Genomic DNA, 17113 nt, shown 5'->3' on the forward strand with positions numbered 1-17113 from the left:
TTTTTTTTTTTTAAATTATAAAACAAAATAATAGAAAGAAAATAAAAAAAACCAAGAATAAATTTCTTAACAATTCCAATGAAAATAACAGGCCTTGAATTTTCAATGTAATATTTAGTCAATGTAGAACTATTACTTTTCGTATACTAATCAAAGATTCCAACTCTTAGAAGATTAATGATCAGTTTGTTATCTTTTGTCTACTCATTTCTATCTTTGAAAAGTCTGTGAAATTATGATGACAAAACTCATTTTCATTACGTACAAATCACGATGAATTGAAAAGTAATTTGTGTTAGTATCAAATGTTGTGCTAATTCTTCCACATAGAAAAATTGCATAGGAGAGGAAACTGGCTTAAAGTTGAGAGGGACATAATCATTTTCGTTACTCTAGATTAGTTAAAGAAGAGTCTATCAAATACTAAATGAAAATTTCAACTCGACTTCCCTAGCTAAATAATTAGAATACTATGCTGGTTTTTAATTCTATCAGTCGCTAATTATTTGACAGAGCACATGTATATAAGTAGTGTAGTTGATTATCAAATTATTATACTACCATCTGGTATATCCATGTTTTAATTAGCTCGATGTTTCATTTCTTAAATATGCTAGAAATAAATTGAATAATGTTCTAAACTGAGTAAGTACACAACAAAGAGAATGACCATAAATTAAAGTTTTGATTCTATTACAAGCTGCAGCAATTTCACTTGTTTGTCTTCAGTAAAATTACTAGCTTTCCTTCAAAATTTTCTATCACATTATAATTTGATCAGATTTTCCGAAATTTTAATGGAATTAATACTTGCATACTGGAAAACAAATCTGTCTATTTGACAAATTGAAAGATGTGATATTCATTTTAATTAATGAATCAAAATACAATTTTGAAAACTGAATTACAAATTTGAGGAAATGAAAATCACAATTAATACAAATATAAGATAACCCCTTTGCTTTTTCATGTTATGAAATGATTTGTGTATTCTGGTGTGCAAGCTGTAGTAGAAAATTCTTACTGCGTGGCTTTAGGGAGGAAAGGATGCTACGGAGTCAGTAGCCACCAAGCAGAGAAGAGATCAATCTCCTCTGGTTTCCTCTGTTTCCAGTTAATATTCAAGTGTTTGGGAATTTTGAACTCAACGGCTACATTAACAGAGGTTGCTAGATTCTGTTAAATGGTGTTAGCTCTTGTTAGAGGAACAATGCTGTTTCACTATACAATTGGACCCCACAACCTCAACAACTTCAGATCGAAGCTGTTGGGGTTTCAACTGAAATTTCATAAAATCTGGAAAAAATGATCAACAATGGAAAAGCTGTCATTTTGTGTTTCCTTGAATTAATTTTGTTTCTTTGCAAAATCTGTAAGTGTCACACGGATGGCCAACGTGGACTCATTTTAGTATGAAAGCAGTTCAAGAATTCTTTGTAAGCTGAGCTGAAACTAATAAAATTCAGTTCTCGAAAATTCGATCTTCTCTCAGGATTTTTCTGTTTGTTTCTTGGGAAAGTGTTATTATAGCTTTTTGGTTTCTGTCTTATCTGATCCTAGGACTTTGACATTTCAACATAAATAACAATGTCAAGACCCTCAACCCAAAACCAATCAAAGATGACAAATTTTTTTCTAGATCAGAGAATTCTTTATGGTTTGTCAGATGGCCAAAGTAAGCTTCTATCAACTAAAAATATATTTAAGATTATAGTGGAATAATAGTGTAATGATGCAAAATATAAGATATTAGTGTCATACTTAATAAAAGGTTACAAAAACCGATAACATAACATGAAATGATAGACTAGTAACACAAAATGTTCATCGATAATCCAACATTTAATGTAAAGAATTTATGTTTTAATGCGTTAGTAATCTCATATTCTATGTTATTAATTTCCATATTAATTAATATTTGTATATGCTCTTTTAAAAACTCAAAAAAAAAAAAAATTAATAAAAAATAAAATAAAAAAGCTCGAGCTTAGAGGTATGGGCCAATTCAATTTGAACTAGGCCCTCTTAGCCCTTAATACTCATATAAAATCGATCCAACAAAAGAACAGAATAGTTACAAGAACCCGAAAAAAGTTGGGATCTCACTTGCTAATCGGGTAATTAATTTGTTAACTATAACTACATATTTTGATGATTTTTCAACATGCTTTCTGATTAATTTCAATAAAAATCATATTTTGATGGTTCAAGAGATATTGGTTCTAATAAAAGAAGAATGCTTATAAAACATTTTGAAGGTTACCTATGCTTAAATATATGAATTATTCATTGTAAACAATTGACAAACAACAATTGCTTTTGTCAATTGTTTACAATACACATTGAGAAAGAGGAAAAATATGACATTAAAACCAATATGCACAGGGCAAATTGACACTAGCTTATATTTACTTCTAAATAAAGTAGTCTTGTCTTAAGAAAACTGCATTTGCTCAACTAAAGGTTGATTTTAAACCTCATAAGACAAACCAAACCCAATATATCAAAAATTAAGCTTCTAGTAAGCATATTAGTAAAGTTACAAACCTGACCCAAAATAATTTCAACATGAATACTTTAATTAAGTACATTTATTCCAAGTAAATATTTGTTTATCAACGTGCTGAAATTAATTTCAGAAGATCATAGTAAAAAATTGAACTTTCAATAAGCATATTAAGTAAAGTTACAAACTTGCTTGCAACCCAGAACAATTATAACAACAGCAGATTCCTTCTAAGTGAACAGCATTCCTACACTAATTTTGAGCTGAAACCTCATAAAACCACCATAAAAAAACCAAACTTTCAACAAGCAAATTAACAAAGACTCAAACTTGGCAACAATTCAAATCTCAAAATTCCAAAATGGAAAGAAATACAAACACTTACAGCTCAATTCTTTCACTGTTCTTCCTCAACAACTTCAGATTATCATGCTCGATATGCTTAATAAATAAAATAGTAGGAATAGAGAAAATAGCATCTTTGAATATCCATGGAATTTGATAGCTGTGTGTATTCCCTGCTTCAAAAAGTAACAAAAATCCAACTGAGGCAATTTATCGAACACTTGGTGCACAGAAGCTAAGTAAGGATCTCAAACTTGAAACAATTATGTCCTGAACCCAACATTACAAACAATTGACAATATAGAAGAAGAAGAATGATAAAGAAAGTTTCACACAACCAAGTATACAAGTCTCACCGAATCTCAAGCCAATTCAATTTTGCTTTTATTAGTTAAATATATTTTAATAAATAAAGTTTAATTGGTCAAGTGGTCCCATTTGTTTTTAATTACAAACTCCCCCATTATGTTTCTAATGTATTTAGAACCCCCCTAGAAAATCATTTCCCCTGAACTGAACACGCCCTTTCAAAAAGTCAACAAAGTCAAAGAAAAAAGGGCATTTAGGTAATTTGTCCGTGTAAGTCTAATTGGTCAAAGTGTTTTTGGTAATTAATCAACTAACTAACGGTTTTAAGGTAATTAAGTAACTAAAGTGTATATATATATATATATATTTTTTTTTTTTTTTTGCTTCTTCTTCTTCTGTTTGCCCTTCTACTTCATCTTCTCCTTCTTCGTCTCTCTCTCTCTCTCTCTCTCCCCTCTTTCTTTTGTTTTTTTCTTCTCTTAATTCACTGCCCTCTCTCTTTTATTTCTCTCTCTTTACCAATTAAAGAAAACACGGCAGCCATGACCAGATTTGAGCAAGGACAAGCATGGATCGCCGCCGGCGAACGGCAGCCCGTCACGACTTGACCCCAGCTCAAGCATTCAACCCGTAACTATGCCTCTCTTCTAAGCCGCCACAGTCGAGCCCTTATGATTTTTATTTGAAAAAAATTTGATGACTTTGTTAGATTTATTTGTTGATTTTATTCCATGTGAAATTTAAATGGGTGTTGGTTAAACAAGGAGATCAAAGATAGAAAGTTGATTTTTCTTTCTGCCAGGACATCTAGAAGAGTGGATTTTCCAGATCCACGAACACCCATTAATGCTATTAGAACACCAGACCTTAATGCACCCATAACATCAACAAAGGGAAGCAAAGGAAAGTTAAAGACAAAAAAATGCATAAATGAGTGTGTGAGATCTTATGCAAGCTCTAAGTAGTTGCCACTTAGAAACGCACTAATAGATCCTGATCAAGCTTCTTGCCGAGAGGAGATTCCTTGAATTTTTGACAGAACATATCTACTGAAACATAATGGTAAGGATCTTCAGTGTGGTAACAGTATTGTGCTTGATCTTTTCTAGATATTACTTGCCAGAAAAAAAGAATTAAGATAAAAGCTGAACAGCAAACATTTGAGCACGGAAAAGAAATGATTGTAAGCTATAATGTACTTAACTCCTAAAGAAAGTCAGCTACACCTTTACTATGAGGACACTTGAATCCATAGTCCTCAAAAAATTCTACAACTTGATCGCGTGGTCCTTGAAACCTTCCCTTCCTCCATTATAATGATGTCATCAAAAGAGTTCAAAGGTTTCTGGAGGTGGCTGAAGAAGTGAAATCAATATGGTAGCATCTGTGATATGCACCAGCTGCTGCAGACAAGCTACAATCTGATATGTTGTTGAACTGTCTAAACCATTTGATATTTCATCCATAAATAGGGCTTTATAGGACCAACAACCATTTCCCTTGCCCAACTTAATGTAAAATTGATCTTCTAACGTTATCATCAAATGCATCTAATCAGTTATTTCATAAACATTACTACCAATTAAGTGATGACATGGAGCCAATGCATCGTCCAAAAACCTAAAACTTTCAACCTTTCTACAAAAAATTACCTGTAGTCAGCCTCCTTTTTTGACTTCCCGAGATGCCTCTTCTCATCTCATCTCCCACTATTGTGTCAGCACAGATATCGAGTCCAAGGACCTAAGAAGCCACAAAGACAGTTAACATATAAACTTATAGCATTGCACGGATGCAAATCAACCAAATAAAGTATGGTTACATCTTCAACAAAGAGAAATACCTTTAAAACATGATCTGTTTTAAGGGTAGTTTTTCATCCTTTGGCAGAAATTGCCTAATAAAACAACCATTGTCGTGAACATTTGATATTTGTACCAAAAGCAAATAGAACAAAACATGAGATTGAAAGTAGACAAATACCTTCATGCAAGTATCTATGTTTAGATCTGAAACAATTCGTACGTTCTTCTCTCTTTACTGACCTCCATCATTATATTTGCATAATACAACTGTATGGTACAACAGTAAGGCACAATCAAATACTACAGTATTGAAAAACCTATCAAAAACATGCACTTGTGATGCCTCGAGCTTTTCTTTTATGATCCTATCATGCTTCTGCAGGTTAGAGCTTTAGTTATAGATTCATGCATATGTCTGATACTCAAGATAGTAACATTCCAAATGTATTTAAAATCATGGTGAGTTACAAAGAAATTCTGAAACCTTTAGAGATTTGTCAAGATTTCCTGAGAGAGTCTTTAAAATCATGGTGAGTCATCCTGCAATAATTCAAGCACACTTAAACACACATTTGGTTTCATATCCCCATAAGCCTTTTAAATTTTCCTCCATAAAAATTCTACCAGAAAATAGGTTTTCTTCACCACTTTCTGAAGTCAATCAAAATTTAGTCTGCTCTCTGATAGAGCATCTCAAATTAAAACCTTTCCTAGTTATCTATCAACAAACATCAAGTGCAACAAAAATCGACAAGCCATGCATACAATTGGGTGAACAGAATCTACCACATAATTTGCTTCACAAAAAAAATTGCTAAGCAACTTAAGCATCTATGTTCTAAGGTGTTTTCATTAAATTCTGTTTAGATTCCACCATTAGATATGGAACACCTCGTTAAAGCATGGCACATGCCAAATAAACAGGGAGATAGAATTACTAGAAAGATGTAAATGTTTAAACCTCATTATATTACAATGTGATCCACACTTACTGGTTCTGATAAAAGAAAATTGCTTATAAAAGATTTTGAAGGTTACTATATGAATTATTCATTAGATAAGAAATTAAGTTTTTACAAATAAGTTTACAAGCAAAAGGTCTTCAGAAGTGAAGAAGCACCAGATAGAATTAGAAAGATCAATGCATCCATTATTAGTCAAAGTAGCATCAAGTTAGAACAAACACAAGAGCTCCAAAAAGTCAATTAAGCCATATACATACTGGCAAATCCATATGGTTGACCCAAAAGGGATTGTGTCAATTCATAAATGAGTTAATTTGACTAACAATAAATCTTTAATATTACCTTCCAGGCTTAACAATGCTATTGATATTATTAATGATGGTTATCTTAGCTTGATTTGACTTTGAACCTTAAGTTTTGAGAGAACCTGTAAAACAAGGTTCAACTTCAACTAACCAATAAAAGCATTCAAAGCTGCAAGTAAGCTACATCTTAAAGAAATTTTAACAATGAAAGATTTAGTAAAGGACTAATCAATGCTCTTTATTATAAATTTTACACATTATTTATAGTCAGATAAGCACTTATGGATTCAATTTGTGCTCACACAAAATGAAGATACTTACCAAAAGCCAAAGTTTAAGAGAATCCCATAGAGTTGGGAGCGGTTTTCCATGAACAATCTCACAATTGGCTTCCACATTGAAATTCTTATATCTCACCTCTATAATTGGCAATGCCACACCAACTCTACAAAATTAAAACAAGACAAGCCTTTAATTGTAAACAATTGATAGACAATACTACATACAGTACACACTGAGAAAAAGGAAAAATATGACATTAACAATCTTAGCATTCAAATAAAGTAAAACCAATGCACAGGCAAATTGACACTAGCTTATAAGTACTTCCGAATTAAGTAGCCTTATGTTAAGATAACTACATTTGCTCAACTAAAGGCTGAGTTTAAACCTCATAAGGCAAACCAAACTCAATATATCAAAAATTGAGCTTCCAATAAGCATATTACTAAAGTTACAAACTTGCAGCCCAAAATAATTTCAACATGAATACTTCAATTAGCTTATAAATACTTCATTTAAGTAGATTTCTTCCAAGTAAAAAGTTCATCTACTTAAAAGCATGTTGAAATTAGTTTTTAAGAAGATCACAGTAAAAAATTGAATTTTTAATAGCATATTAAGTAAAGTTACAAACCTGCTTGCAACCCAAAACAATTAAAACAAAAGTACTTCAATTAAGTAGATTCCTTCAAAGTGGACCACATTCCTAAACTAATGTTGAGTTGAAACCTCATAGAACCACCATTAAAAAACCAAACTTTCAACAAGCACATTACCAAAGACTCAAACTTGGCAATAACCTAGATGATAGAATCCAAAATGTGAAGAAATTCAAACACTTACAGCTCAATTCTTTCTCTAATCTTCCCCAACAACTTCAGATTATCATGCTCAATATGCTTAATAAGCTTCTCTATAAAAGCACGCCTCTCAACTGGACCAAGCTTCGTGACATCAACCACCCTCTTCCCCTCTCCATCCACAACCTTCTCTTCTCCTTCCTTATTGAATAGAGAAGCCTTGAGCCAGTCAAAAGTCGGCAGCCTCTCAATGGCAGCCCATTGCTGAACAATTTCAACATCAGAAACGAGCGCCTCATCATCATCCTTCCCGATGTCTCTTTGACTCGAAGATGTCTTACATCTCAAAGAGAACTTTAAGCTTCTTCCGAGCTCTGTTAGACTAATTCTTGTTTGTTCTGACAAACTGTGCCATTTTTTAGGTGTTGGTTCATAGTTGTGAAGCTATGAAAGGTTGGTGGTTTGGAACTTTATCCACTGGTTTCTTTCCATTATCTGTTTCCTTGCATAAATGAGAATGCAGAAAGAAAAAAACAAGAATTAGCAAGAGGGTATGATTTGACATCTAAAATCACAGCTCTAAAGAAAAATGAGTTAAAAACAAAATTGTACATCATATGATTGAGAAAAGTATCTCAGGAATGAAACCAATTAGACCTACTAAATGAATATGGATCAATAGTTGTGATCGAGTCCAGCAGGTTTACAGATTACATCCACCATGTAGTGTGCGATATTTTCCAATTTTTGCTTCTTAATAGCAACCTGTAGAAAGATATATCCCATTTACAGGAAGATTTGTACAAAAAGCTTATTTCCCAAGTCATAGTGGAGGAGAAGCAGAGATAAATAGAAATAGAATAGTAGGGATAGATAAAAATATCAAAATTAACATTTTTGAATATCCATGGAAATTGATACCTGTGTGTATTCCTTGCTTCAAAATGTAACAAAAAAACCAACTGAGGCAATTTATCGAACACTTGGTGCACAAAAGCTAAAGCTTGAAACAATTGTGTCTTCAACTTAGCATTACAAACAGTTGACAATATAGAAGAAGAAGAATGAAGAAGAAAGTTTCACACAACCCAGCATACAAGTTTCACCCAATCTCAAGCCAATTTCAATTTTAATTTTGCCGATCATTGAAAACAAATTCAACTTGGCAATTTCATCTGTGAAATTAAAAAATTAAGAGATGTCATACGGCCGTTAGCCACCAAGGAAGGAGACATCTAATTCTGCGTAGCACCTGATTGTTGAAATTGTATCAATGTCACTCTTCGAACAAGTTTTATCATTCAACGTCTTTAACCTTGGCATGCTTAAGCCTCCTCCAAAGAAAGTCTTCATCTTAAAGCATTTACACACAAATAAGCTTTCCAAAATTGGAAATTTTAAGGTGTAATTCCCAGAACAGAAACAAGTGAGACTTTCTAAATTCGACAAGCACAACTCCTTCAATTTCTCAAAAACAAATTCACTTTTCTCTACATCTCCCTCGTTTGCTAATACTTCTATCATCATTTCACATCCTTGAATTGACAAGTATTTTAATTGCACCATACTTTTGGCTATTGAAAATGACATTAAGTTTTGCATTCCATTGCACTTGGTCACCGTCAAAGTTGTTAGATTTTCAAAATATGTTGAAGATGGCAGCAAAGTCATCAAATTGTGACAATATTGCACCTCCAGACAATCAAGATTTTGAAGACTAGAGTTCAATTGGGAGTCTTGTTTCCAAATATACTTTAAATCTTTTAATTTTGAAAGTGCTCCAGCGTGTTCTTCATCCTCCATTCGAGTGTTTGCATATACATCCTTAAACAATTTGATACGAACCTAAAGAAAAATAATGTCAATCAAATTAAAATTAATACTTCCCTTAAAAACGTGTAATAATTTTATATATATTTAACAGGAACCAAGGAGAAAAATAAAATATAATAGAATATTTTAATGGTTGTTAGAAATAATTTTATAAATCAGTGTAATTTTTTTTTTATTTCTTAAAAAAATATAGATGGAGTTTGTTGTATCCTAGTAGTGATGTGAGATTGGCCACTAGTTCAACAATAATACTCAGCCTATACACCAACTAACTTTAAAAAATAAAAAATAAATATTTAAACTAATTTATTGAATACATATACCATTTTTTTGTGTGCTCCTTGTATGGTTGTATTAAGGTCATTTTCTATTTTCATTTCCCTCCCTCCAATTGTATCTTTCCACCTCTTATAAATGACTTCGTCTGACTTTGGTGTGCTTGAGATTCTCTGAAAGAAAGTCTTCATATCGGAGCAAATCCTTATAATTAACACTAAAAACATAATATTATTAAAAAATAAATATTTAAACTAATTAATCGAATACATATACCTTTTTTTTGTATGCTTCTCGTGTGATTGTATGAAGGTTATATTTAGCTGTCATTTCCTCCCAATCAAATATATTTTCCAAGCTGTCATAATTGACTTTGTGTAACTTTGGCGTACTTAAGATTCCTTGAGAGAAAGTCTTCATATTGGGGCAAATCCTTATAATTAACTCTTCTAAAGATGGGAAATTGAAAAAGTAATTTCCAGAGCAAAAGCAAGTGAGACTTTTTAAAGTTGTAAGTGACAACTTCTTCAAATTGTCAAAAACTATTTCAATACTCCTCGTTGCATCTCCCTCATTTTCTACTATTTCAATCAACATTTCACAATCTTTTATGCTCATTTCTCTCAATTGCACCAAGCTTCTAGCTGTTGAAGATGTTATTAACTTCATCAACCGATTGCACTTGTAAACTTCCATAACTTTAAGATTTTGGAAAGAAGTTAAGGATGGCCTTAGAGTGATTTGCATCTGTTTCTCATCCTTTCCACATGAGAATATTTCTTTGTATTCACAGCAAGATAGTTTAAGACCTTCTAGATTTTTAAATCTCTCAAGGAGTGCAAATGGAATATTTGCTGATTTATCAAAGTTGATATCAAGAGTTTTAGATCGATTCTGCCATTTCATCTCTGTCAATTTCAATTCCTCCAAATCAGAGTTGATCTACAAATCCATTGAAACATAATCAAATTAGCTTTTTATTTTCTTAAAACAAAATTTAATTGTTGGCTCATAATTCACAACCCAAACACAAATTAAATAGGCTTTTCTTTTTTCATTTTTAAATCTAATTCATTGTTTTTTATAATTCAACTACAATATATTTTAAAACTAATAACTTACATTTTATTATTATTTCAAATTTCAAATCAATATTAAAATTACTTATTGTTGGCTCATCCTAATGATAAGTTGGACTTTGGACAGGTTTTTTTTTTTTTTTTTTTTTTTTTTTTTTTTTTTTTTAAATTAAAATTTTAAATGTAGTTAAAACATGATTTTATAACCTATAAGATTAGATATGTCTTACCATAACATAACTCTACTGACAAATAGTATAAATTTATATTTGCAAAGAAATTAGCACATAATTGATTAACATTTACCCTAATATATTTTGTTTCAAATTTTTTGTTCTTGTCTGCTACCAAATCATGTTAAAATAATTTGTCAAATGGACATGATTGATATAGAGGTATAATATTACATTAGATAGTGTCTTACCATAAATTTAAATAAAATCACTACTTACAAAGAAATTGGTACATAATTGATTGAAATTTACCCAAATATAATTTGTTTAAAAAATGAACTGATATTTTATTTATTATTATTATTATTTATTTTTTTCTCTTTTCTGCTTCCAAATCATGTTAAAAGAATTTTGAATAAGTGATAACATTGAGCAAGTTTTCAAGTTGCAAATTTTTTGTGTATAATGTTTCTGTTGAGTTGAAGACATGAAACGGTGCTGTTTTGGCCATAAGTGGAGTGACGTCGTTTTGGGAGTTGCTGAATTAAATCTTGGCTGTTGATTAACTGCAGATCCAATGGCTGAAAATCCACAATCTGGTCAACACTATATAAAGGAACAAATTGGGAAAGAGCTGTAGCGTTTTTCTTCTTCGTGAATTGTAGAGCAATTGCTGAAGGGTTTCTTTTTCTCTTGTTACATTCAATCTGTGTAATCTTGGTGAGTGAGTGTTTGGTTTTTCATTCAAGTGAGAGGGGTTTTACTCTCAAGGAAATAGGGAATCTGATTGTGTTCTCTAGGTAGGATTACGGTAAAGATTGTGTTGTATTCTTGAGTGAGTGATCTTTGATTTGTGGTGTAAACTCTTGATTGTAATTGATTAGTGCAGCGAGCTCCTCTGATTCCGGAGCTCAACGTGGATGTAGCCTACCCAATCTTGGATAGGTGAACCACGGTAATTTCTGTGTGTATTGTTGTGGTTGTTTTTATCTTGATTGTGTGGTAAAGATTAGGAAGATTTACATAACAGTTTCCAATAATAGAAATAAAAATATTTTGGTGATTCATTTTAAACATTTTGATTATTTCTAGAATTACATTGGATGATCTATCTTTTCAAATGTAGCACTTTGATAAGTTAAATTGATAAGATCATGTAACAAAATTGTCAAAAATCAAATAACCATTAATTTTTTATTCTTAATTTTTCGAAATCTTCTTTCATGGAAAATTAAAAATTTACAAAGAATTCCATAATTCAAGTTATAAATTTATGTAATATATAAAGAAAGTTTATTTTCTTTTTCTTTTTTCAATAAACAAAGAAAAAAGAGATGCATACCTTATTGTCTAAGAAGAGAGATTTTGGCTCTGAAATATGAGTTTCACCCTCCTTATCGTTCTCTTGGAAGTCCAGATTGATTGAAGAAAACTTACCACAATTCATCACTATCAACTCTTTTAACATTGGTAATTTCAAAGTATGTATTCCAGGATAGAAAACTGTAAGTTGTGGTAGATCTTCAAGCTTGAAAATGGTTACATTCGGAAAGACAAAACTGACCACTGCATTTGCTCCTTCTTCTTTAGCAACAATCTCCTCTAAAACCTTACAATCCCTTATCTCTAGTTCTTGGAGCTGCCAGAGACTTTTGGCGATAAAAGACGGAAACACATATGTTATGTTTCTACAACTCATCAAGGTCAATTTTGTCAAGTTTTGACAAGAGGAAGTTGGAAGTTGGCTATCCCAAATCTTTCTACACTTAATATTTGTCAATGCCAAGACCTTTAAATCAGGGAAGATAACCTGTAGTGAGAATTAAATGTTATTATAATATTTTCTTATATCAAGTAATAAAATAAAAATAAAAATAAAAAGAATTAGTTCTTTTGGATTTCTAAATGACATGCCATAATGTTAAAATTTTGTATTTTGTCTAATAATTTTTATCATGGAATCTAACATGAATTGATGAAATCCATTTGATGAAATGACATACTATAAGATTGAAGATGAGTACTCAATAAAGAAATTTAACTAAAAGTTTAAATAAATAAAATCATAGACGCAAATAGAGAAGAACAAAAAATGCCAAACTATATGTTAACAAATGAAAATATATAATAAAGAGTATAAAGATAACGTAAACCAAACCTGCTCTTCAAAAAGTGGCCTCATTTCAGAATTATAAACACCATTCTCAACATTTAACGATTCAGTTAACCATAAGAATTCAACATTCTTGATTCTCCGTAAATCTTCTAAAGAGATGGTAGAATTAAATTTAAATTTCAACACCCGTGTGAACTCACGCTCCTGTGGGTCTAACAACGAATGTCCTATGGAGATTTCGTACCTTTTAAGGTCTCTGGAAAAGAAGCCTTGAGGCAAAACAACGTCATCTTTAATAACTAATGTTAAAGTGGTCACTTGAGCCAAGTGCTTGAACTCTTCAACTATTTCAACCTTCCACTGAATAGGACATCCCTTTATATACAATTCTTCCAGTCGTGATAATTTTGATATCACATTTGGTGCAATATATTTCAATTGCCAACAATACCTCAAATCTAAAATCCTTAACTGAGTCAATTGACCTATTTCTGTAGGCAACTCCTTAATATATGAATGTCGTAAGCTAAGAACTTTTAGTTTCTTTAGCTTTCCGATGATAACAACATATTCAATTTTGCTTTGATCTAAACACAATGTTTGAAGGTTTGTTAGAAGATCAAGTGACAACGGCAATTGCTGCATTTCAAATAAATTTAAAACCTTGAGCTTCGGCATCACTCTGAAGAAGTCTTCTGGGACTTGGAAAGAAGTGTTCCATATATTAGTCATACAAAAATATTCAAGATTTGGACAATCCAAATCTTCAGGCCAAAGCTGACTAATAATAGTACTACTAGGACGTAAGGAGATTTTTGTGCATTTCTTGAGTTTATCTTTGTCCTTCCATTCCTTTTCAACATCATTTCTCTCCGTAAATACATGGTAGTCTGTATATGCAATTGTTATAGCAACAGATCGAATTACATCATGCATAGCAAATTGTCCCGTTGTGAAACCATCCAATAACAAACATGAGTCTTTGAGCTCGCAAACCAATTTATCTAGTCTATCTCTTGCTTCTTCCATTTTCAGGTTAGCTCCTTGAAGTATATCCAGACCCACAACATGTCTGAACAAGTTTGAAATGGAAGTATTATTTTTCATGAGACTAGAAATTAGAAAAGTTTTCTTGAGCTCATCATTTCTTAAATAGTTGTAACTCAAGGCGATCTTCACGTATTCCTTCTCCAAAAATCCTATAAACTTTGTCGGTGAAGGCGCTTTTAATTCTTGCAGGGCAACTTTCCAAGCAGATGGACGACTCTTGTTCCTCAAGGCTTTTGCTATTGTGCAAATGACAATAGGCAAACCCCCACATTCCTTACATACATCTTTTGGTAAAGAATTCAATTCACATGCTTGAATAACGTAATCACCTACACAGGAAGCAATGATTATACTAATTGCATTTTCTCTCCACATGCTTTGGATTTAAAAACAAGAAAAGTTAAAAGTGTTGTGATTTTCCCTCTAGATATTATCTTATTGGACTCCTTTGTAAATAAAACTGCGAAAAAGTTTTTAAATATCTAAAGAAACTCCACTGGCATTGTTTTCTTATTTTTAAATTTCAGTCTAATCTAATCTATTTTACTCACTTAATGCCCTTAATCTGGCATTGTTTTCTATCAAGGATACAAGTGAAATTAAACTTTGAAGTTTGAAATTCTTTCATGTTATCCTTACTTTAATCTTTCATTTTTCACATCAAACCACAACAAATTAAAAAAAAAAAAAAAAAGAGAGATTTGAAATTTTGTGTATTAACTAATTAAAACGAATAAACCTTCTCCTACAAGGACAAGAACTACATGTAATATTTATGGACGTTATAAAAATTGGGAAAACCAAGAAGACAGCCAAGTGAAAATTCTTTAACACAATTACCTGCCATCTTCATGAACAGGTTCCAAGCTTCTTCTTCTTCCAATATACCCATCCCGAAATTACTTGTGGAGTCCATCTTCTGCAACACGTCTAAGTTTCTGGTTGTGAGCATTATTTTACATCCCCCACGATCAGTTTTAGAAGGAATACCAATAGTCTTGAGATCAAGATCTTCCCAAACATTGTCTAAAATTAAAAGGATCTTCTTGCCGTTCCTCAATCTTTCATATAACTTATTTGCTCTTTCACTTTGGTTGTTGAATTTTACTCCCAACTTATCTGCAATTTCTGTTTGAATCTTCTTTACATCCAGAGTTTCTGTTACCTATAAGAAAAGAAAAAATATTATGGAGAGCCTTATATACACTAACAGAGAAAAAAATTGTAAACTGATATCTAATCTGTTTTAAGGTATTCATATACAAAAAGTAAAGTAATAGCAAGCCTAAAGCCTTATATACGAAGGAAACCTCAATATATAAACTAAACTAAAATATATGATAGTACAAATAGAATAAGGAAAATAAGGATGCCTTCATTAATTTAAAAAAGAAGAAACAATGTTTTATTGAGTGCTTATTTCTCCTTAATTATTAAGGGAAACATGCATCCTTATATAGAAGAGTAAAGTCTAATTGATTTCACTCAAATAAAATTAATCATGTAAATTAAATATTAATGATTATCACTCTAAATAAATATCGTAATATAATAAAGTGAAACCCCTTAGTTTAAACATTACCTCAACAAAAACAATCTCATCAAAGAGCTTATCCTTCTCGGCTTTCCTACCGATTTCCTGCACAAGAGTGGTCTTTCCTAGACCACCCATCCCATAAACACCCATCATGTAGATTTCCTCATCATGTAAAGCATCCAATACATTCTTCACAGTGGAGTTTCTTGATTCGAATGCCAGATAATCTTCATTAGATCTAAGCCATATCTCCTTGTGAATAGTAGGATAGGAAACTTTATCGAATCTTTCTCCTTGCTGCAAGAGTGGACCAATATTATCCACCATTAATTCGGATGCTGCATTGCTATTTTGGTAGCGGGTCTTGCGGTCAGTGCCAATTGAACTTTGGTTTTCAATCAACTCCTCTGCTTCAACAATGATAGAGTCAACATCCTCTAGCCACTTCTTCACAGCCTCTTCAATCTCTTCCACATTGTTTTTAGCCTCCTTAACCTTATGCTGCACTTTGACTTTTGCATTCTTCAGCTTCAAAACATCATCCCGGAGCTTGTCAAAGTTCTTCTCTAGTGGAATAGTAGGATAGGAAACGCTGTCGAATTTCTCTTCTTGCAGCAGGAGTGGACCAATATCATCTCGCTTTAATTTGAATGCCTTCTTGCTATGTTTGTAGCCGGTGATGCAGTTGGGGCGCAATCCCTTGAAACATCGAGGGTTTTTTCCTTTCTCTTCAGCCAACCGCTCTGCTTCAGAAATGGTACTGTTCACCTCAGTCTGCCAATCCTTAACGCTCTGTTTGATCTCTTCCATTCTTATTCCAGCAGCAGTAACCTCAACCTGCACTGCCTCTCTTGTATTCTTCAGCTTCGTAACTTCCTTTTCGAGATTTTTGAAATTGGTATTGTAGTTGTACAAGTACTTAAATGGACGCCCGATCGGAGCTGCGAAGCACTTGACAACATCCAGAACAAAACTCCCGGCACCAGCGATAGCCCCAATAAGTTCTAAAACCATTTTAAAACTTTCTGTTTCTGCTTCACTTTTTCCTCAAGTTTGAAAAATAGAAAAAAAAAAAAAAAAAAAGTAATAATAAAACAGAGATATAACAGGTGCAAACTCAAATAACAGAAAAAGAGTAGGAGAAAATACTGAATTTTTTTTTTAAAAAGATCTTTTTTTTTTTTTTTGGTAAACCAAAAATAAGTAAATGGGAAAGGATTTTTTAAAAAAAAAATAATAATAAGAAATAAGGGAAGGGGAGAGGAGGGGAGTGAAAAATCAAGCGATCGGGTTTCAGAGTAAAACTAATTTTAGTGGTATCTGAAGAGGTGAGAGAGGTTTGTGAGTGAAAGTGGTTTTGAGTGATTTCTGAAAGATTGAGAGATAGAAGAGAACTGAAGAAGAAGAGAGATTCAAGGGAGGAAGAAAAGAAAAGACAACGAAAGTAGTTGATTTTAGCTTAGAACTGCTTTCCAGCTAGATGCAAACGCGTTTCATATAAAGTTTCCAATTAATTACCAACATCAATTATGACCAGAATAACGTGTTCAACTTTTTCTGTTTGTGGGACCTGATTGTTGAAACCAAAGCTAAAACACGCAATAAACAAAGCATAAAATTAACAGAACACAATTTACTTTGATTCATTTCTTTACAAGTAATTACATCCTAACATTCAAACCTTTGGGTATCAAATTATCATTTTCAAACCTTTTGGGTATCAAATGTCTTT

At 32.1% G+C, this 17113-nt stretch overlaps 3 protein-coding genes across 5 annotated transcripts; all 3 read right to left on the bottom strand.

Annotated features, from left to right (window-relative positions):
- Positions 1-2709: 2709 nt before the first annotated feature.
- LOC116131781 (pleiotropic drug resistance protein 3-like) lies at positions 2710-6583 on the bottom strand. Of its 3 annotated transcripts, XR_004128300.1 has the most exons (5): positions 5450-5790; positions 5144-5232; positions 5004-5057; positions 4813-4903; positions 2710-3024 (listed from the first exon to the last, which is right to left on the bottom strand). XR_004128300.1 is itself a non-coding variant. In XM_031417455.1 (4 exons), the coding sequence occupies exons 2-4, from the start codon at positions 5147-5149 to the stop codon at positions 2888-2890; spliced, it is 237 nt and encodes a 78-aa protein (XP_031273315.1). In that variant the 5' UTR covers positions 5150-5232; positions 6557-6583; the 3' UTR covers positions 2710-2887. The 3 variants fall into 3 exon arrangements, 2 of the variants coding, with proteins under 2 accessions (XP_031273315.1, XP_031273316.1); XM_031417455.1 differs by lacking the exons at positions 5004-5057; positions 5450-5790 and adding an exon at positions 6557-6583 and having other exon boundaries at positions 2710-3027; XM_031417456.1 differs by lacking the exon at positions 5004-5057.
- On the bottom strand, positions 6313-14282 carry LOC116131798. Its single transcript, XM_031417470.1, has 7 exons — positions 12837-14282; positions 12021-12488; positions 9703-10368; positions 8570-9162; positions 7361-7723; positions 6557-6680; positions 6313-6357 (listed from the first exon to the last, which is right to left on the bottom strand). Exons 1-7 carry the CDS (start codon positions 14217-14219, stop codon positions 6313-6315), a joined length of 3642 nt encoding a protein of 1213 aa, XP_031273330.1. The 5' UTR covers positions 14220-14282.
- A 105-nt stretch (positions 14283-14387) lies between these two features.
- On the bottom strand, positions 14388-16395 carry LOC116131799 (probable disease resistance protein At1g61310). Its single transcript, XM_031417471.1, has 3 exons — positions 15427-16395; positions 14685-15009; positions 14388-14422 (listed from the first exon to the last, which is right to left on the bottom strand). The coding sequence occupies exons 1-3, from the start codon at positions 16393-16395 to the stop codon at positions 14388-14390; spliced, it is 1329 nt and encodes a 442-aa protein (XP_031273331.1).
- Between the last annotated feature and the right edge of the window lie 718 nt (positions 16396-17113).

This window comes from Pistacia vera, unplaced genomic scaffold, assembly GCF_008641045.1.
Source record: "Pistacia vera cultivar Batoury unplaced genomic scaffold, PisVer_v2 Contig243, whole genome shotgun sequence".
NCBI lineage: Eukaryota > Viridiplantae > Streptophyta > Magnoliopsida > Sapindales > Anacardiaceae > Pistacia > Pistacia vera.